General features: G+C 48.8%; 1 protein-coding gene across 1 annotated transcript in view; it reads left to right on the top strand.

Annotated features, from left to right (window-relative positions):
• The window catches only part of LOC138569550 (kinesin-like protein KIF19), a 3041213-nt gene that overhangs the window by 765014 nt on the left and 2253380 nt on the right, over positions 1–22819 (top strand). The window contains exons 5-6 of the mRNA XM_069647615.1: positions 7681–7768; positions 8091–8227. Coding sequence (XP_069503716.1) covers positions 7681–7768; positions 8091–8227 — 225 coding nt within the window. The remainder of the gene's footprint in view (positions 1–7680; positions 7769–8090; positions 8228–22819) is intronic.

Raw genomic sequence — 22819 nt, 5'->3', positions numbered from 1 at the left:
CTTGATGGTATTATATAAGGTAACCTAAAGACAATACTCACAAGGACAAGAAACAAAACCTGGGATGTCAGCGAAGCCCGAAGACCCCGCTGATCAAAGAGGGACCCTGAAAGGCTGTAACATGAAAGGGAGGATAACTTAATACATAGGACTCTTGCCAATGGACAAGTAGAAGGAACACATAGGCATCCGTACAGGAGTCAGGATCAAACAGCACACCACACCTAACAGTCAATAGAGAACCAAGGGAGATGTGCAGGGGGAAACCAGGAATAGACTGTAAGAGGAAGTCAATAAGTTGAGCATGGAAACACAATTACAAGCACTAAGGAAAGGAAAAGGGTACAAAAGTAAGAATTTGCTCAGTGAGGGGCAACTAAAAGATCAAGTTTACATAGCAGAACAGAGCAAGGTCGAAGACCTGTATAACACAGACAAACTAGGCTGCGCATGTACAGAAAAGCTCTGATTGAAAACAGAGGAAGCCACAGGGTATCTGGGGAGCAGACTTTACTAGTAAGCACAATAAATAAGGAAAACCAGGAACGAGAAACAAGGAGCTAAGAACTAGAAACGAAGAGTTAAGAACCAGGAACAAGTGACTAGCCATAAACAGGAACACTGCAACAATGATGAGTGCTGTTAGGGAGAATTCTCTGTTTAGGCTGAATTTCCTAACCTAGTGAGTCCCCCAGCAGCTTTGCTGGAATTCTGGAGTTTGTTTTTTTCCATCCTGCCAAGAGTGAGACTCTTTTTCTCCCACTCTTGGACGTGAATGTGTGTAATTCCTTGGAATGTCAATGTGTTCTATGGGATATGGGGTCTTTTACCCCATAGGGTCTCATATGTTTTGCTATGTGTGTTACAACACACCCTCCGTGCCGTAACACTGGGGCGTCCTAGCGGACCTCCACCATAGACTCCATACCCGGGGACTGACTACTGTCTCCCCGGGCATGTAAAGTCACCATTGGCTTTACTAGACCTAAGTTTACTAACAGAACTAGTACAAACCATCCTATTGTGGACGTACTAGTAGGGGTAATTCGATTACTCCTGGGTCTGTTGTTCGAGGGGGCACTGTCCCGCCCCCCTCGCCGAGTTTTGGCTGGTGGCAGTGGAAACTACTTGTTATATTCGACCCCGAATATAACCCTATGGGATTCTTCCCATTGTTGGAGGTTAATTCTTTTTCTCGTTAATCTCTAACATACCACCGGTTTATTTATCTTAAATAAATCTATCGGTTGGTATTTTCTGCCAGAACTCGGTTTTTAAAATGGCGTCTGTGTTCGTCTCTGTGACTCCTAAACCAAAGGTTGAGCCCTTTGTTCCACTTTTGGCGGGCCTCTACACAGAGGCCCTCCAAAGTGGTGCCATTCTGTCTGGGTACCACAGGGGGTGTGGGAGGGGGTTTAGGCACCCTGGACTGAGTTGCCTTGCCAACTCAAGTCGCACTCTGGTGTGATTGGCCCATGTGGTGAGCCACCCCGCTCACCACTTCGCATGTTTTGATTGACAGCTAGGCTGAATGAATGGGGGTTTTCTGCATAAAAGCAGGGCTTTTGGGACTGGATCTTCAGAAGTCGCCACAGGACCTAAGAATCCGACGAGGGTAAAGCTGAGCCGACCTGCAACGATGACACCTCCGGTGGAGCCCTGCAGAACCGACTCACCACTTCCCAACAACAGAGGAGATCTCCCCGCCGGAGAGTCTCTTCCCCTGACTGGTGGGAACAACCAGTCCCCTTTTGCTTTTTCTTCGTTCCAGGACGTAGTGGTCGAATTGCCCGTGCAGAGCACCCCGGCAACCGGATAGCCACTACCCCTGTACCGCGACCAAAAGGTGGTGCCTTGTGACGGAGCACTCTGCGGCTGGTCTCTTCCCTGGTGGTGCAATGATCTGCAAACTTTCCTTCCACGAAGAGATCACCTCTTCTCTTGGCAAAGACCCGACGTGCATCCACCACCAGGAACAACTGCCCCCGCCGGAGCTGTCTCTCCACAAACAAGGTACCGTGTCCGCCTGGCTTCCCTTTCTGCCGGATAGAGTGAGGTGTCTTAATCCTCGCCTCTCCATTGGGTCGCCTCCAAGCTTTCTTAAACTTTCTGTTCCGAACTGGTCCAATCTTTTCATAACAATTTGCGATAAAGACTCGAAGCGCATTTCCACTGAGACACTTTTTGGGACATATAGCCTTGCCTCTCTCTGAGTGGGCCTGGCCTCTGAACTTTGTGATCTGCAGTAGATCCTGCCTTACTTGCCTTGCATTTGTTCGTAAAAGTGTTGGTGCCGAGTTATTTCATAACCTGCCTTTTCTCTCCCGTCCTAACGAATACTAGAGTGCCATCTAGGTTAAAGCATTCACCTCTGTCTGCAAATAAGTGGTGCCGTTGAACCTAGACTTGTCGAACTATTGTTAGGGGGATTGATCTTTTTCTTATAGTAATTGTGAGTGGAGTTGTTTGCCGTATTAGTGCCAGAGTGTTTTCCATAGATGTGTTGTTATAAATAAATACCTATATATCTTTACACCGAAGCCTTGTGACGTGTTTGCTTCTCCTACTGTGTAAATTGCCCTATTTTGTATACTCCACATACTGCCTAACTCTTCTTGAGGGAAGTCTGACTGCTCAGCCACAGCTACCAAGTGAATCTGTGTGGTACAGACTGCTACCAAGTGGGTTTACTGCCAAACACCTGTAGTCCTAAATCTTTTGCAGTGGTTCCAGAGGGAACTGCACAGGTTTCCGCCTAACAAGTGCTGAGCTGAAACAAACAGAAGCTTGAAAGTGGACTAATGGTCACATACCTCATGTATGGTATTTGCTAGCAGCTGCCAGACACAGGTTTTTCTTATCGTCCACCAGACCTTGTCCTGCTAGGATGGAAATGATGCAGTGGGCAAGGCATTTCAGGAAGCATATTATGAAGAGCCAGGAATGTGACGCAGACACAGAGGATTCATGGTTTTGGACAAAGACTTTTATTAAAATAAAAGGGTGTTGCGAAATGCCTCTCCATCCCTACTCTAAGAAGTGTTTCCCTACTTAAACCCAAAACTAAGGATCTGTCCAATGTCAGGATGTCAAAAGCAAACCGTCCTGCGTCCAAAGTACTATTCGGGCCCTCACCTCTAGGAAAAACAACTCTAAGGTGAAAAGGGAAAATTGTCTTTGGTCTTCAGTAGCACATAAATGTTCAAAAAGGAAATGTGTAACTCCAACACAAAAAGGGTCCAGAAGGACAGAGTTCATTGTTCCAGAGGGTGCTTCCCTTCGCCTGGATTTCTCTTCACTCTATTGTATTTTCAAGAATGTCAGTTCCTCAAGTTTCCTTTGATCAACCACATAAAATAGCTTGGCTGTTAGTTCCTATCTTACTCAGATACCTAGTGTACTCTCCTGACAGGTTTCCACTTCTTTTTAACATGAACATTTTCACAGTCCTGATACATCCTGATCAAGATTTTCTCATTTACTGTTTAGTAACAGTTTACTGCCAGGGCTTTCTCACATAAAGATAATTGAAACTTGTATCTGCCTGGTATACTCTCCTGCCAGGGCTTTCTCACATGTGTATATTCTTGCACCTTTAATCTGCATGGTATACTCCCCTGCCAGGGCTTTCTCATGTGAGCATTCCACACACTTGCAGATTTGATAGCTCTTATATCTGTACTGTTCTGTCTTGAATACCCCTGGTATACTATCCTACCTACTATCCTATCAGATTTTCTCTCATAGGTGTATTGCATAGACTCACAATCTTGACTGTCTTTTCTGCACATTCGGTTGAGAGAATTCCATGTGCTCGTTTTTTCTTATCTGCTTTATTTACATTCATTTGGTTTGGAAGGCTTGCTGATACGCCCTGGTGTCCCCACTTCCGTTGGGTGAACTCACCAGCTTTGGCTGGCGTATGTTGGTTCTCCCACTGCAAGCCTGTTGCAGCCTTTCAGCATTCTTCATTTTCTCGCCGCCTCTGCTTCCAAGCTTCACTGCCTCTTGCGGCTCCCGGTTTTCTGTTCTGCGTCCCTCCATGCTTCGGTGTAGCGGAAGCTGCCTTGTAGTACCGCTGAATGCCCAGAAGCTCTCCGGCTGCTTCTGGCATCCTTGCCGTGTATGTTTGCCTGCAGTTTGCTTTACTTTCCATTGGCAGAAAGCGGTTCGCTCCACGGACACCCAGCCCCACGGTCCCTCAGTCAGCAGTGAGAGAAGCAGTGTTCTCCAGCCAGCGTCTCTCCGTCAGCTGTTGGGACGGTTTAAATTTCCCAGCTTGAGGTATGTTTTTGTAACAACTAGAGCGCAGCTTGCGCTCCTCCCCTCCATTGATCTTCATTACTTGGCTCATCTTCTTCGGCACAGTATTTTCACATTTAGGGAAATAAAAGTCTGTTTCATGTAACTTGAACGCAAAGTTTGGTAATGTTTTCTTGGTGGTCTTAAAGGGCAAGTTAGTCCTTGATATCTTGTGTGCAGAATCTGAGAACATTTCTTCAGTACCTTCTTAGGTAGGTGAGGGGAGGTATGACAACATGCCATTAGGGCATGGGGAATGGCAGGGGTATCCTTAAACGAAAAGGGGGATACCATGTCTCATCTGATGATGTCACAACACCCCCTCCCTCATATAGCCGCACCCAGGGTCAGGGTCAGGATCAGGTAGTAGCTGCTGTCCCCTGGCCACATGGGGAGAGGTCACCGCCGGGAAAGGAGTGATGCGACCATCGGATTCAGCACAATAGTCTTTTCAATAAAGAAACATATTGGCTGCCAAAAACCCGAAATGGATTCCAAAGGGACGTGAAGTGGAAAACATGGTTTCAGAGCCCCAAAATCATCACAGTAATGTTTTGTATGGTACAGAAGGGCACTGTCGGGTAGGGAAAAGGTCACAAAGCATGCCTCAAAGGGATGGGAACAAGAGTGAAGGGAAGAAATGGTGACACATTCCTTTTATATGGCCTTCACTCCCAGCCTCTCTTTAGACTAAGGAATTCATATTTTTCTGCCTAATCAGTTGCCATGAAGATCAGCTGAAGGACCCACTCCTGGTGATGGCTTACACTGTACGGTGGGAGTTGGGGCTGCTTCATCCCTCTCCCTGGGCGGTCCTACCTCTTCTTGCTACACCCTGGTGCTGCCCTGAGGATGGACTCAGTTAGCCTAACTGATCTTAGGTGTATGAGTATGGAGATGCTGTGAGGCAACTTCTTGACTGCTTAAGTTTCCTTTCCTAGTGCAGGGTCGGCTCTTTCCCCCTGTATTTTTTTTGCGAGATTTGTACAACTGCACGAAATAAGCCATTCACGAAAGCTTGGTTGACTCCCTAGGATTGCTGCTCTTATTCGGCCTTGGCGCTTCCATGTAACAAGCCCCACCCTTCTGTTGTTAGCATGGTATGGTTAGCCAGAGCATCCTTCCCATGCTGCTCCTTGGCTCAGCAACATACAGGGTCGGACTGGGACAAGAAATAGTCCTGGTCATCCAAGAGAAAGTGGTATACACCTTGCCTCAAAAAAGTGGCCACCCCTCGCCTCACAACCCTTGACCTCTAATGACATCACCAGAAGTGATGTAATTTGACCCCCACCCCAAAGTGACATCACGGAAGCGATGAAACACGACCCTTCACCACTTGACAAAATAGGAAGTGGCATCAAACAGCATTGTTCCTAAGTACACTAAATTACTGTGAATGCAAGCAGACGTCCAAGGCCAAATGATAATATGCTATTGTATAGCACTTACGCTTAAGCTCTTTTTTATAGAACAAATATGCATACAATATCACCCAAACTGTGTTGGTACTCATTTATCGACCTAAGAAGGATGAAAAGCTTTGTGAAAAAAAAAAATATTTATATATTTATTTTTTCAATTTTCTTTTCTCCAAACCAGCCCAGGCATGGCCAGAAACCGGCCCCCACTCCCCAGGGACGATTTCGGCCCGGCCACGGGCCGAAAGGCTGAGGGGCCAATCCGACACTGGCAACATATAGTTTGTGGTGGCACCTAGTTGCTTTGGTGAACCCACCATCCACCAGTAAGATCAGGCAGGGGACTTTGTCGCATACTACTTGCCCCTGTCCCTCACTTACGCACTAATTTATACACTCTTGGATGCACCTACATACACTCAGACAAGAGTTTCCTTGCACACATACACACACGTGCTTGCCTACATCTGCACATCTCATCCTCTCACATATCTACAAAAGATCGTAGTTGCCCATACCCCACCCTCTTTCACACACACTCTCAGGCAGACTCACTCACACACACATAAACACTAATTCCAAAACTTGTTCACAGTCACACATACCTTGCATTTCAAACGCACACCCACACAAATATTTTGTTTAGATCTCACTCACATGAACATGAGGAGGAGGTCAAAACATGTGTCTCGGGTTGCCTATGATACTCTTGTTCAGAGAAGAATTGCCTAGCTGGACTACCCTTGTGGGTGGGACGAGAGTGAATGCCATTTCCATATTTCTCTTTTGTGGTGTATGGTACAGTGAGCTAAAACGTGGTTGTAGACCCTCTTCAGTGGGGACCCAACTACCTATAGAACAGTTTATTCTGCAGTGTTCGTTCTCAGTAGAGGCTCCCGCATTTTTGCAAATATATATATTCATAATTATAGATAGAATGATATATAGACAGGCAGATGGATAGATAGATGATATCTTGATGATCTAAGATGACCGCTTAAAACCCTCTATGCTTGATGTCTGCTGTTTGTCCTCTCATTGTCTATGGTCTCAAGCCTTTGCACATAATGGGTAGGAAGATTTTATGCACGTTTGTACTAGAGTTGCTAGTGCTTTTAGCTGCCTTTTGAAAATGTTTTATAGTGAGACAAGTACATACTATTTTGTTAGCATTAAATTAAAACATTAAAAGACAAATAGCCACATATAAATCACTATTTCTTAATTCTAGGAACTCTGAAGAGTATGTGGTTGACCCAGCAGTAAATGTAATGCTTTAGTAGCAATGCCCACAAGCATACTTGCAGCATGAGACTTTAAAAATATTTTGTACAATACAGTTTACAAATAATATCTTCAATTTGGTTTTTAATATCAAATATGTAAGTCTGCATTCTGTAAATTGCTGAAAATGGAGTGGACGAGGATGCATTAGCTCGTTTTGTGCCACATGTTAATAGAGACCTGCCCTGAGGCACTGTTGAAATTGATATGATACTGCAGGGCAGACAGACCTTTTAGTTGTTCTCAAACTAACCATGGGAATGTGCCCAGTCTCACCATGACTTGTGCTCTGTATGTAGAGCAGAGTAGGGGAAGGCCCCCCTCCTGTCCCTCCAGCCAGAGAAGCCCCCAGTCTGCACAGACCACATGGTCTACATCTGTCAGGTGTAGAGGTTTGCCCAGCATGCCTATTTTCCACCATAAGGGTGGGTAAAAAGGCTGCTGAGCCCCTTTTCTTGACCACCAACAGATTGGAATTACTTTTTGAAATCTTACTCACGTAGAATTTAATGGTTAGAAGCAGAATGCCAACTACCTTGGGTAATAATACAATTCCTGTGCTGCAAAAGGAAGCTGACTGTTAGCCTCAACATTTGTCGACACCGTTTTCTATTTCACTTGTTATTTTCACCACATATATGTATTGTAATCAAGACACCTTTATTGTTGACAGGAAGAAGTGTATGCCTCTACCACCAAAACATTGATAGACGGAGTAATTTCAGGATACAATGCAACCGTGTTTGCATATGGCCCAACAGGTACAGAAATAGCAGTGTTTTCAGTTTGAGTTGATCTAAAACAACTATAAAATTGGCCTGAATAGACTTTGATTTCATACAGTAGATCAATTTGTGGCAAGAAAAAAAATACATCTTTGTAACAGAAACCTTTCAATATAAGCCTGCATCACTATTTTCCAACTATGTTAGGCGATGGTAAGTTTAATTTTAAGTGCATAAAGTGGTTAAGCGAGCGTTTTCATTATCTTTATGAATCCTGATTTACCTGTGCATCATAAATATGCAGCTAGCTTTTGTATCCTGTACATCTTTTCTTTTGTCGTCATCCATTTTAAAACAGGTGCTGGGAAAACCTACACAATGCTTGGAATAGATAATGAGCCAGGGATTTACATGCAGACTCTGAACGATCTATTTGAATCCATTAAGGCAACCAGTGACAACATAATTTACACTGTCTCCATGTCATATCTTGAGGTGAGAATATTGATATTTATTTGAATGATCAGCCTTTGCATCGAAAATTTAAATACAAGTAGATTTGTGTGACATGTGGTGAGAAAATAGAGCAGGGCCTATTTTGAAAACTATGTTTTGATGTGCTTTTGAAGTAGGGCCCTCTTTGGATGTCATAGGTCAGTAATACTACAAACATTTCCAAAAGATAACCTCTTACTGGAGCTGGTCATGTGAGATGAGTTGCTAAGGGACAGTATTTATAGAGTTTGGTCAATTGAACTGTCTCTATGCCAAACTGTACTCATTGTTGATATTAAAACTTGGGCTTATTAAGTATCACCTAGATGGGGACTCAGATACTCTTAGAATGGTTTGTGTCCTCCCACGTATTCCTCATCTTTGTATATGTTGTCTCCCAGCTCTGCTGCTTCAGAACATTTTTTTCACCAGAGGGTGCTGTGTTCGAGGCCGCAGAGTCGTCCCTCGAGGGCTGCCGTCGAGCGTCGACGTCATCCGCTGCATAAAGGACTCGAACAGCGCCCGTTGCCTCAGTTCCATTTTTCCGATCAACTGCTTCGTGTCACGAACGGCCCATCAGGTTTTTTCTCCACGATGTCCCTGTCATCTACTCCCACCACACCCAAGAAAGGTTTAAAAAAATTTCAGAAGTGTGGTAGGAAAATGTCGATAATCGACCCCCATCGGAATTGCCTCTGGTGTCTCAGCCCAGACCATCGGGTTGACGAGTGCGGTTCCTGCCAGGCCATGTCCAATAAGGCTCTTAGGGAACTTAGAGGTAAGCTCCGGTGGGGGAGGAAACTTATAAGTCTTCTCAAAGACAAAAAGATTCGGATGATTCTAGTCAGAAATCTCGACGAGGAGGTCGAGATCAAAGAGTCACTCGAGGAAATCCTCCACGTCTTCGACTAAGAAGTCAACAGACGTCACAGGTCTTCTTCCTCTTCTTCCTCCTCTGAGAGGGGAGTGACTTATTCATCCAAGCACGATTCCCCTGAAAAATGGGAGGCCTTTAGGGCTTTGATGCTTAAAATATTCGAGAAAGCGGCCCAGACCCCCTCGAAGATGCCACGTAGAGATCATGCCTCTGCCCACTCTAAAAGTGACAGAGGGAGATCAAAGATTAAACAAGGGAGAGCCGAAAAAGAGTCGAGAGTGTCATCAAGGGAAAGTTCCCCGACGCCTTGTACTAAAACAAAACCTCTGGTGCATAAATCGGTGGTAGCGGAATCGACATTGGAACAGTCGACGGTTATAGCGCCGAAACCGCCGACGAAAGTGGCATCGACGACCTTGACTGTATCGAAGCCTTCTTCAGAGGATGTTATTTCAGCTGGAGTTAGGTTTGGAGCCAGAGAGGTCCCTGAAGAGCTAGTGGACCCGAATTCCAAGATAACAGATCTTTAGGACTGTCTCCAAAATGCCAGTGGCTTAGACACTTTGCCTGAAGTGGTATTTGAGAGACCAGACCCTACAGATCATGCAGATCCTAGTTCTAGAAAACTCATGTGAAGGGTCATTGATTTTATGGGTTGAAAGGCAGCTTCCCCAAATTTCGACCAGGATGGCATGACAGACATACTGAGTGAAGGTCCTCTAAAAGATCCTGTTCTTCCATTCCATAAAGCACTTCAAAAGAGGGTGATGGTAAATTGGAATACTCCTGATTCAATTTCAGCAGTAACAAGAAACTTGTACCAAAATACAGGCCATCTTTATCAGATCCGGAATAGCTATCTAAACATCCCTCCCCTGAAAGTCTAGTGGTTCAAGCTGCAACCTCCACTAGGCAATCAGCTTACCCCTCAATACCACCAGACAGGGATGATAAAAAAGTTGATGCTTGGGCCCGGAAAGTTTTTTCTTCGGGCAGCATGGCCCTTAAATCGACTAATGTAACTTGTACTTTAGCAAGATTTACATATACCCTGTGGGACTGCATGACATCAGTGGCTGATCGCATCCCGGAAGGTGAGGAATGGGATGGTTTCCTGGCTATAGTAAAAGATGGTACAGAGGCTACGGAGTCAGGACTGGACACTGCTGATAGTGTAAGCAGGTCCATGGCATCTAGCACGGTCCTACGCAGGTTTCAATGGCTAAGAAAAATCTGGCTTTGCACCTGATGTGCAGTCTAGATTACTTAATATGCCCTTTGACAGCTTGAGGTTGTTTGGTAGCAAGGCAGATGAGAGCTTGGAGAAGCTGCAGACCTCAAAAGCGGCAGCAAAATCACTTAGCGCTGCTATAAGGCAGCCTCAACAACACTCTTACGCAGGCTCATCTTCCTGGAAGAGAGTGCCCCTTTCGTTTCTACTCCTCTTTTGGAAAAGGGAGGGGGCAGGCCAGTCAGAGGCCAACAGAGAAAACCCTTTTGTGGTGGAAAAGGGAGCGGTGCTAGATAAGCCACAACAGCGCTACTACCTCCTCAGTCACCGCTGCAGCTGCTGCAAAGCCACTTTGAGGTCTTCATCCACAAGACCCCGGTGGGAGGCAGAATCACTCGGTATCTGGACGAATTGCGGGGCATTACGTCAGATGCCTAGGCACTAGAGATAGTGACCCATGGTTACTGCCTTCTTTTTAATCAAAGACCTCAAAATCATCCACCAGGATCCAACTCTGTAAAAATTCCAGACCTGCTCCTTCTGCAGGAGATTTTAACCCTGCTAGAGGAAGGTGCAATAGAACATGTACCTGTAGAGGAAAGGAACAAGGGTTGGTACTCCCCTTATTTTCTCATCCCCAAAAAGGACAGAGGATTGAGACCCATCTTGGACTTAAGAAATATTTACAAATTCCTCAGGAAGGACAAGTTCAAGATGGTGACCCTTTGTCAGATCCTTCAGGCTCTTCAGCTTCAGGACTGGTTGGTTTCATTGGACCTTCAGGATGCTTACTTTCATGTGCCAATCCATCTCAAGCACAGAAAGTACCTGAGGTTCGCAATTGGTGGTTCTCATTATCAGTTTTGGGTTCTACCATTTGGGCTGACCTTCGCCCCGAGGGTTTTCACCAAACTGATGGTGGTGGTGGCAGCGAGTATCAGTAGAAGGGGGATTCACGTCTACCCTTATCTGGACGATTGTCTAATCAGGGCAAGTTCACCCGAATGAGCCCAGGAACATCTGGCCTTGACCTGCCACTTCTTACACAGACTGGGCTTCTCCCTCAATTACAAGAAGTCACAAAGGATTCCAAGCCAAAGACTCCAATTCATCAGAGCAGTCTTGGATGCTTCCTCAGGGAAAGCCTCGCCTCCCGAGGAGAACGCTCACCGCATTCTGCAGATGTAACGCTCACCTGACTCCCACGGAGGCGCTGGCCTGGTTCGCGCTGTTGTGACCTCTTCTAAGGTGATGCGCAGGGTTCGGAAGACGGACTGGACCGGGCCCCCAAATCTGGCTTGTCTGGCTCGCAGAAGTATCCTTCTGTAGGCGAAAATAGGGGATTAACTGTCTGCGGGGTAATGCAATCGGCCTCCCACTTTCCCCTCTCACCCTCCTCGAAACCCTTCTGTGATTCCCCGTAGCGTCTCACCTTAGGGTCTGGAAGGACGAGCTCTCCATCCTGCTTCTGATGCAGGGGCGCGTTGGTATCCAGTTACTTCACTGGATTTTCGGAATGGTGAGAACCAAACTTGCTTGGCTTCCAGGTAAGTTTTTTGATAAGAGGTTCCACTTGTGTCCATGCATTAATGTACTAATGCTAGTGTCTTTTTCCCCCTAGGGGCTGGGGTACGGAATGCCGGGGAACAGGCACCGACCCGAGATGAGAGGTGAAATCCTTGTAGAAATCAGGTAAGTCTTTAATGAGCGTTTTTTGGTAATGTCTTTTCATTCGCTCATTAACGCTGATGTCTCTTTTTCCCCTTAGGGGCAGGGGTCCGGAAATGCCAGGATGCGGCGCGGACCCGAAATGAAGAGGGAATGAATCAACAGGTAAGTCTTAACATGGAGATTTAGCTTTCCTTATTCCCTTCTCTCTCTCACCTTTTGTTCTTGTCTTTTTCTCCCTAGGCGCTGGGGCGTGACTGCGAATCCGGATGATCGCTGCTGAACATGGAGGCGCCCTGTAAAGGTGAGTGGAATGCGGCGCTGCAGCGATCCACGCGATGAGCTTTTAAATAAAAGTCTTCCTTTTCAGGATTGTCGGCGAGATGTCTCCAGGATGCGGATTTAGCAGGTAAGGACTTTTCCTTCTTCTGTTCTCTTCTTCTCTTCCTTTGCAGGTGATCCAGGATGCTGGCAGGCGTGGCAGAAGTCAGGATGCAGGAGCAGACACGGTGAGCGTCCAGCTGCTAGATGCAGAACAACGCGAAGCACGTGTGGCTGTTCGGGTGGGGTTTAAATAGCCTTGAAAGAAGTTCCAGGTATGTATCCTTCCTCCAATCAGGTATGTATCCTTCCCTGACCACGCCCGGATGGTAAATTAGTCCCTCAAGTAAAGTAGTTCCTTTCAGGCCTCAAGGAAGCCGGGATCCTGCAGCATGGTCTGCATCAGGTAAGTGCACCCAAGCACTCCCAAAATGAGCCTGGCGCCTCTGTAGCCAGGACTGATGTCTTTTATGAGCCTGGCGCCTTAGGCGCCAGGACACTGTCCAAAGGGCCCCTATATGGGGTTGCTGGGTCCTTCCTTGGGGACTGGATGTCCGCTTTCGGGGACGCAGGGCTTGAACCGGCTCCCCGGGAGCGGGCATCATGACAACAGATGGTAACAAAGTTTCAAAATGGCCAACATCTACTGGCATTTGACTTTCTAAGGTTGCTAGGCCTCATGGCATCCTGCATTTTTCTGGTGCCAAAGGCCAGATTGAGGATGAGATCCCTTCAATGGGCCCTCAGGACTCAATGGTCCCAATTTTCGGGGGAGATGTCAGATCTTCTGCAAGTCCCAGCCAAAGTGGCTCAAGATATCCTATGGTGGGCTTGCAAGGAGAATATCCTCAATGGGGAACCTTTTTGCAACCATGGCCAGGGATAACGGTAGTGACAGATGCCTCACTCATGGGGTGGGGAGCCCACACCAACGATCTGACAATCGGTAGTCGTTGGTCTCCATCAGAGTCCAAACTACACATCAACCTTTTGGAACTGAGGGCAATCAGACTAGAGCTGAAGGCTTTTCTGCCCTCTGTACAGGGAAAGAATGTCCTGATAATGACGGACAACACAGTGGCTATGTACTACCTCAACAAAAGAGGCGTAGGATCACTCCCACTGTGCAGAGAGGCAAACCAGCTCTGGTTCTGGGCAATGCAAGAAGGAATCTCTCTATCAGCAGTTCACCCAGCCGGAGAGCTGAACACAGCGGCGGATGCTCTGAGCGGGCAGAGCACAGTCTCCCACGAACGGGAACTAGCTCAGGAAGTCCTTCAAGAGATCTTCGCCCTTTGGGTAACCCCTCAAGTGGATCTGTTCGGGACCGGTGCCAACCGGAATTGTGAGCTGTACTGCTCAAGGGAATTTCCTCCAAAAGGAGCTCTAGGGGACGCGTTCGTGGTGGACTGGGTATTTCCACTCCTCTACGTGTTTCCTCCAGTCCTCGTGATCCCTCAGGAATCAGGGGGTTGAGAAAGTTCAGGAAAACCATGATCCTTATTGTCCCGCATTGGGCCCGGAGGACATGTGACCCGGATCTTCTGGACATGTCCATCTGCCCTCCAATACGTCTTCCACAAAGAGGATCTTCTCTCGCAAGAGGAAGGTCGGGTTCTCCATCCAGAGGTCAAGACACTCAGCCTTCACGCAATGTTTCTGAGAGGCTGAGATATAAGAATTGGGACCTCCCGGATGACGTAATGCAGATTTTGCTTTCGGCCAGAAGGCCAGCAAGAAAATCCCTGTACAGGTGTCGTTGGACTATGTTCAGTAACTGGTGCAGGGATAACAATGTGGATCCATTTCTTTGTAATACTACAACAGTACTTTCTTTCCTATTACACTTGGCCAATTTGGGGCTCCAAATTGGCACTATAAAAGGATACCTGGCAGCGCTATCTATCTTTAAGCGTTCCTTCGAAGAGGTGTCCTATTTTAAAATGCCCATAGTCATTCAATTCTTGAAAGGGCTAACAAATGTGTACCCTCTGACACCTTTTCAGTGCCCGTCTGGGATTTGAATTTAGTCTTAACATTTATCATGTGTGCCCCTTTCGAACCTTTACATTCTTGCCCATTAAGACTTCTCACTCTTAAAATTGTGTTGGTGGCTATAACATCAGCCCGCAGGGTTAGTGAGTTGCAGGCACTTTCTTGTAAGCCTCCTCACACCATTTTCCATAGGGCAAAGTTATTCTAAAAGACAAACCATCTTTCTTGCCTAAAATAATCTCTGATTTCCATCTGTCACAGAAAATTACCTTACCTTCTTTTTATCCTCCTCCTCACGCTAGTAAGGAAGAGGAAAGGTTGCATAGACTGCACCCAAAAAGGGCTCTCAGTTTCTACATTTCAAGATTGGCAAATCTTAGACAATGTTACAAACTATTTGTTGGGTATAGTGGACACAAATCGGGCCTTGGAGTGTCTAAATAAACTCTATCTAGCTATCTGAGTGCTATAAATTGGCTGGAAAAGATCTACCAGATGGATTAAGGGGTCACTCAACCAGAGGCATGGCAACTTCCATGGCTCTTCAGAGGGGTGTCCCAGTGCAGGATATTTGTGCGGCGGCCACCTGGTCGTCAATGCACACCTTTGTGAAGCATTACTGCTTGGACTCTACTTCATATCAAGGACCCTTTGCAAAAGCTGTCCTCCATTCAGTCCATAATGACATTTCTGGTACTCCCTCCTCCAAATTCTTACTGCTTTGGGAGCCTATCTAAAGATGAGGAATACGTGGGAGAGCACAATCCATTCGAAGAACAAGTTACTTACCAACTGTAACGTTCTTTCGATTGGATGTTCCTCCCACGTATTCCTCATCGACCCTACCAACCTACCCTTCCATACAGTTTACGCCAGTTGCACTCGAACTTCCTTAAGAGCCTGAGGACTTAAAGCCTGATCAGCTGATGCGACCGTGAACACCGTTAAAACAGAATTGAGGTAACGGGCGCTGCTCAAGCCCTTTATACAGCGGATGCCGTCGACGCTCGACGGCGGCCCTCGAGGGACTAAGACTCTGCGGCCTTGAACACAGCGCACACTGGTGAACTTTTTTTTATTTACGAAGCAGCGGAGCTGGGAGACAACATATCTAAAGATGAGGAATACGTGGGAGGACATCCAATCGAAAGAACGTTACAGTTGGTAAGTAACTTGTTCTTCTTAACCCTTACATCTACAGCAGGCCCGGGCAGAAACCTGCACTTTTCGATAAAAAAGCCTGCAGCTATATACATGAAAATGTGCTGGTACATAAGCACCCATGCATGTACCAGGAACAAGAGCTCTAGACTGAGAACATCTTAATCACAATGAAGGTACTATTTTACAATTCTTATTTCCTTCAATCTCCTTCCCTCCAAAGTTGTTGGGATAGATTACACAACATTTAAATTTCAGAGAGGAGTTGACCGCATATTGCTTCAGCCTTCAAGTGAAAAAGTTATGCAGAACCCCTGGTGAAAAGGGGAAGTCTGTCTGGAAAAGAGGGAAAATGCTTGCAACAGGAATATCGCACACCTCATAAAGCTGCTGTACAGATCTCAGTGATGGGCACTATCCTCTGAAAAGCTACATATGCACCATTTGAGCTGCTGGAATGGTTATGGCGTATCCTGGGAAGTGAGACACATCACAAAGTCCACCTGGCAATAGTGGCCTTGGTTATCTTATTTCCAAGCGCAGCACCACCTTGTGTAACAAATAGATTTTCAGACTTGCAAAAGGTTCTTTGAAGTCCTAGCCACATCCACGTTAACAAAATCTTCTTCTTCTTCTGTAACGTTATGTGGTGTGTGTTTTTAAACCTGGCAAAAATAATTCCTGGCTGAAATAGAAACCTGATAAAAACCTACGAATTTAAGCAGAAAGTGTTACTCTCCTGGCAAAAGTGTCTTCAACCAAAATGGCAGATTTACAGGAAAAGAATGTCAAGGGCTCAAAAGAGTCCCTCAAAAGTGAATTCAGGATTCCAAGATGGCGGCTGGTAGAGGGTAGACATACCAGTCGCGCGCTCAGGCTCCTCGAGGAGAAATTTGTGTGGTCCACCACCCCGCCACGAATCTGATCCACCGCAGGCTTGGAGGAGACCCCCGGGCGCGCTTGCGGGAGGAGGCATCCGGACGATCGCCGGGAGGAGGACTGATCTGTGGTGCGATTGTTGCCGAGAAGCCCGCCTTTTGTGGAGCGGAGCCGGGGGAGAGGCGACCAACAGGCGGTGGGTGCTCCAGGCCGGGTGTCGCCTGGCTGGGGGGGCTCGGGCCCGGGGGCCGCTTTGGTGCGGAGACCAACAGTTATAGCGCCGGTGAGCGGGGGGCGCTGCAGCTCCGGGCGAGCGCCCGCTGCATCGGTAGAAGCAGAAGGGAGAGGAGGGACTGGCCAAGTCCCCGCCTGCAGGACGGGCTTGGCTGCCGGCTCCGGGAGGAGGACGCATCCCCGAGGCATTGCGGTCAGTCGGGGACCCCCGGTGGGGAGGCCCGAGGCGGGGCGAGCGGATCCCCGGCCACCTGGTAGAGGACTGAGACGGGAGAGCGTGGAGGGAGCCGCCCCAGCCGCCCACCGGAGTATTGGGGGCCTGGGCAGGAGCAGAGACAAAAGAGGCGGTGTGGCCCAGGTTCCCCCTTTCTGTTTTTTTTCGCCGGAGGAGGGGGTTGTGGATGAGAGGCCCGGTGTACCCCTATAAGAGTTATCTATGGGGGCAGTTTGAAGCTCTCCTCCAGTGCTAGGAGTGGCAACTGAGGATTACTCCTGGCAAGGGTTGGGGGGCCCCCCGCATTCCTTGTGTGGCAGGAGCTGGAGACTACCTTTTGCCTCACCCCCCTCACTGTAGCCCCCCAGCGGTGCCATGCGGGTGGTCCGCTGAAGTGAGGGCCCCCAGAGCACGGCAGTTGCTGTGAACATACATAAAGGCCCTGGTGGGGAAAGATTTGAGGGGGAGGTTTTTGGAGTATCGCCGGCTTCACTGAGAGGCGAGCGGACAGGCGGTCCCTTGTAAAAATATCAGGGGGAGAGGCAGCCGCATTAGGAAGAGAAGGACTGAAGGAGAGGAAGGCGCTGGGCTGGACCACACTTGGTGAAGGACTGAGGGGGAAACAGGGCCGGATCCCACTCTGGTGCGAATAATTGAAGGGATGGCGGCACGGAGCAAAGGGAAAGGTGGCAGACCGTCCCAGGACCCGCAGGACCCACAGAGTACCCTCCGCTCCTTGTGGTCTGTGCAAGAGAGAGGTGACGGCACCGAAGGGCTGGAGGGGGCGGGACCCGCAAGGGAGGCACGGGCCTTATCCCCGGTCAACAGGCAGGACTTGGTGGGTGAGATCCAGGCCCTCCACTCCAGCTTGGCTAAGACATTCCAGGAGCAGTTCCAGCTCATGCGGGCAGACTTAAACGAAGCGCTGGGGGAAATCAAGCAAGACCTAAGGCAGCTAGGGGAAAGGACTGACCTTCTGGAAAGGGGGCTTCAGGAAGTGGAAAAGGATTCTACTGCTAATAGCGAAGCTATAGAACACTTAGACGTGGCTACGCACAACCTGGAGGTACAGATGGAGGACATGGAGAACAGATCCCAAAGGATTAACATACGGGTGAAGTTACTCCCGGAGTCGGTATTGGACATGGACCTCAAACTAGAAATACAGAACCTCTTCGCAGAAATACTGGGGGAGGCTGCCCCGAGCAGCATTGAGCTGGACCGTGTTCACAGAGTGGGCAGGCTATCTAAGGGTCCCTCCCCGAGGGACGTCCTCGCAGCCTTTACCAGATATGCTCAGAAAGAGGCAGTCCTCCAGGCTGCGAGGAAAAAGGAGCCAATAGTGGTTAAAGGCCAACACGTAGCGTTATATCAAGACCTGGCAAGTGTCACCTTGATAAAGAGGAGACAGATGGCGCCAGTGCTGAAGATATTGAACGAGCGCGGAGTGCGATATAAGTGGACTTTTCCATTTGGCCTCGTCTTTGACTGGGAGGGTCACCAGAAACGGATAACATCTGTTCAGGAGGGGGCTGATGTGTTGCAGATCGACCTGGAGGGGGGGTCCTCCGGCGGTGAGGGTTCGGTGGCAAGTAGCAGGCCGAGGCAGAAGGTGTGGGAATGGTCAAAGGTGGGGGCCAACAGGCAGAAGGGAACGCGAGGGAATGGTAGATTGTCTAGGGAGGGCGAGAAGGTTCTTGGATAGAGTGGGCAATGCTGGCAAGGGGAATGTCATGCGTAACAACCAGAGGGGCAAGGGGTGGTGGACCCGTAAAGGTGACAGTTGGGCTTGGGGACTGGGGGTGCAACAGATTGGGATCAGGAAGGGCGATGAGGCCCGATAGGGGGGAGGGGAAGGAGCAGGGGAAGCGGCTGCTCTGGGGAGTTGGTAAGTGGGATGGGGGGGGTGGCGGGAGGGGAATCTCACCCTAAATTGGGGATTCGGGGTGGGAGAAGAGATGGGGGGGAATGGGGGGTGGAGGTCGTAGCGATCAGTGGGTAGGTTTGGATCTTAAGGGAGTAAGACGCGGAGACAAGGGGCATAGGGGTAATGGAGGCTCTCAAGTTAACGATGAGGGGGAGGACGGGTGGGGCGTAGGATGGGACCTGGTGCGACCGGTAGGGTTTGAGCAGGTTGTGCGCGTGAGTCACCAACTCAGCATTCAAGTGGTTAACGCATAATGTTAGGAGCTTGAATTCCCCTCTTAAGCGTACGAAATTGGAGCAGTTCACCAGGACACAGAAACCAGATGTTTTGGCAATTCAGGAGACCCGTTTGCTGCGGAAAGATCAGCATCTCCTGAGGTTGAGAGGCTACTCGCAAATATTGTTTGCATCGGGTCCCACGAAGAAAGGGGGGGTGGCCTTGGCATTCGGGAGGGGGATGGACTTTCGTGTGAACGATACCCTCCGGGACAAGAACGGCAGGTTTATCATGGTACACGATAGCCTCGGTGTACGGCCCAAATGCGGGCCAGGATCAATTTCTCCGAGAGATCTTGGGTACTCTGCAGGGATTTGCTAGAGGGCAGGTGGTTCTGTTGGGCAATCTCAACCTGGCTTGGGACAGGAGGGGGGACCGCACGCAGCGGGGGAGTGGTAGCGGAGGAGCAGTGGCTTCGCCTCACTTAAAGGGACGGTGGGAGGAAGCGGGCTTGTGGGATGTGTGGAGGGCGCTAAGGGGAGAAGAGGAGGGATTTACCTTTATCTCAGAAGTACATAGAACTCAGTCACCAATTGATTACATCTGGGTGTCGGCAAGCCTGGTCGGAGGGGTGAAGTCAGTAGAGGTAAGCCCCATGGGGATCGCTGATTATAAAGTTGTTCAAATGGAACTCTGATTGGGGGGGCGTAGACAGGGGGTGTGGAGTTGGAAATTCCCGGAGACGCTCCTGAGGGATCAGGTGATGAGGGAGGAGATTGATGGTAAGATTCGGGATTTCTTTGTGCGGAACAATAGCGTGGATACGAGCTTAGAGACTAGGTGGGATGCTTTCAAAGCGACTTTGAGGGGGGAACTGATCGCCCTTCAGGCAGAAAGAAATAGATTATTAAGGGAGTTAGGGACGCAGTTGGAAGGCGAACTTGAGGCTGCCAGAGCGCTTCTTGAGGAGAACCCCACTAGAAAAGTGTACAAGGAGTATAGGGCAGCAGAGGGTCAGCTGAGAATTCTAAGGACTAAGAAGGCGGAGGCGGCTATGCTAAGGGTTAGACAAAAATGTCATGCAAAGGCCAATAAGGCGGACTCACTCCTGGCACGTTTACTGAGGGGGAATAGGGAGCGGAATGTTATTGTGGCCATGAAGAATAAGAGGGGGGTAAGGCTCACTCGGACGGAAGGGATTAAGAGGAGGTTGGCAGAGTTCTATGAAGAACTATACTCTTCGCAAAATACGGCGCCAGGTCCGCAGAGGGACTTTCTTGGGGCTCTTCCCCTTCTGCGACTATCCAGGGACGAGAGGTGTGAGTTAGGCAAAGACATCACTGAAGACGAGGTTAGAGCCACTATAGCGGCCCTCCCCCGGGGAAAAGCTCCGGGCCCAGACGGCTACCCTGCGTCCTTTTATAAGGCTTACTCCCACTTGCTGGTTCCACACTTAACACAATTATTCAACTCATTTGGGTTTAGAGGCGGGATTACCCCATCGATGGAGGAGGCCAAAATAACACTGATACACAAGACAGGGAAAGACCCTGAGGAGTCTACATCTTATTGGCCTATTGCCCTCATAAATACGGAGGCAAAAATATATACTAAAATATTAGCCAGCCGGCTGGAAAAGTACCTGCCCTCGCTGATACATCAAGACCAGACAAGGTTCGTGGCTGGGAGGCAGACGGCTGATAACATTAGAAGGGTAGCCCACATTGTCGAGAAAGCACGGAAGACGACCAATCGGGCGATCCTCTTGGTGCTCGACGCCGAAAAAGCGTTTGCTCGGGTGGAGTGGTCGTTCCTGTTTTTGGTTATGGAGACAATGGGCATTGGATCAGAATTCATCAATATGGTTGCGGCAAACTATAAAAACCCTAGCTCACGGATCTTAGTTAACGGGGAGGTGTCGCATTCAATTAGCCTTCGACAGGGAACAAAACAGGGGTGTCCTTTGTCCCCCCTGCTTTTTGCTATTTATTTAGAACCCCTGTTAATAGCTATAAGAGAGACAAATAGGATTCAGGGTGTACCCTTCGGGGGATACCAGCACAAGGTAGTAGCTTTTGCGGACGATATGCTTCTTATGTTGACGCAGCCGAAGGAGTCCGTTAGGGCATGCATAGAACTGTTGACCGAATTTGGGGGGGTGTCGGGGTTGCGGATTAATTGGCAGAAGTCCAAATTGATGAATCTATCCCTTTGGGGAAGATGAAGCTAAAGCACTGAAGACACTCTCCCCGTTCAAGTGGAGCCCGGGCGGGTTACGATATTTGGGGGTTCGTGTGACCCCTTCCCTTGGCGGCTGGTATGGTGCGAATTACCCCCCCATGTTAAAGGCTATCAAAAAGGACCTGAATAGGTGGAGCAATCTTGGGCTCTTGTGGCTCGGGAGGGGGGCGGTCTTGGAAATGGTGATCCTTCCCTGCATACTTTATCTGTTCCAGGCAATCCCTCTCTCTGTCCCAGTGGGCTTCTTTAAGGAACTGGACCGGGTGGCCAAGCAGTTTGTTTGGAACGGGAAGAAGCCACGTCTCTCTTGGCGTCTTCTCACGGCGTCCAGGGGACGCGGGGGTATGGGCCTACCGGATTTTAGGCGATATCATGAGGCTGCGCTTCTCCGGGTGATCAGGGAATGGTTTGCAGCGAGCTATGAAAAGCACTGGGTGAAAATGGATAGGGCAGTTGCCCAACACCACCTGGATAAAGTATTATGGCTCCCCCGAAGGCTGAGGCCGCCACATATATATTTGAGCGATATCATGAAGGGTATGGTAGACACATGGGACAGGGCAGTGGAGAGGCGAGGGATCTCATCTTTCCCGTCCCCGTTCACGCCAATCTTTAACAACGGGGACTTCACACCAGGGCTGGAGAGAGGAGCGTTCCGGAGCTGGGAGGAAGGAGGATGTAGGACCCTTAGAGATATGTTTTTTGCCCAGGGAGTGAAGACATTTGAGGAATGGAAGTTACAATTTGGGGTAGGGGAGGGGGAAAGGCTCAGATACCTCCAAATTAGACACTGGGTCATGTCAACGGAAGTCAGGAAAGCAGCAACACGCGATCTGACACAATTCGAGCGTTTTCTTCTAACCCATGATGGTTCCAGAGGTCTTATATCGGATTTATATAAACTGTTGGAGAGCATGACCCCGAAGGTTACCTGGCCGTATATGAAGAGGTGGGAGCAACAGGGGGGGGGGGGGTTTGAGATGGAATGGGGAGACTGGGAGGCACTGTTGAGGTTAATCCCAAAAGTTGCTAGGGCTTCTCAACTGCAGGAAGCATGGTATAAGTATATCTTTGGTTGGCACTATACCCCTGCCCGGTTGCGTGCAATGTACCCAACAACCTCAAATGCATGCTGGAGGGGTTGTGGTGAGGTGGGCTCAGCTGCACAAATATGGTGGGACTGCCCGCATATTAGGCCTTTCTGGTGTGACATGGCTTGTGCCCAATCTACAGCCTTGGGGTCAGGGGATGGTCAAGACCCTCGGGAGATTTTGCTGGGGAAGACTGTGCAGGAAGGGGAGGGGCGGAGTCGGGGGAACCGCAAGGCAAGAGTGGTTTTCACCCTCACGGCAATGGGTCTTATTGCTCGAAATTGGAAGAGCCCGGTGACTCCCGTGGAGCAGGACTGGCTCAGGAAAATGTGGGAAATTGTTTCACTGGAATGGGCCGCGTATGCGGCGGAGGGGAAATTGGCAAGTTTCGCAGCCGATTGGGGTGAGACACTGGACTATTTGAAGGGGGAGTTTAGGGAACAATGGTGCCCTCAAAGACTAAAGCTGCTGGACTTCCATTATTGAAGAGGGTGTTAAGGGTCTTCGAACTATAGAGTCTACTTACGCTACGACCGG

Source organism: Ambystoma mexicanum, chromosome 2q (genome assembly GCF_040938575.1).
Source record: "Ambystoma mexicanum isolate Mex_15411 chromosome 2q, UKY_AmexF1_1, whole genome shotgun sequence".
Lineage (NCBI taxonomy): Eukaryota > Metazoa > Chordata > Amphibia > Caudata > Ambystomatidae > Ambystoma > Ambystoma mexicanum.
The sequence above is the reverse complement of the archived record's forward strand: the minus strand, read 5'-3'. Positions and strand labels throughout refer to the sequence as shown.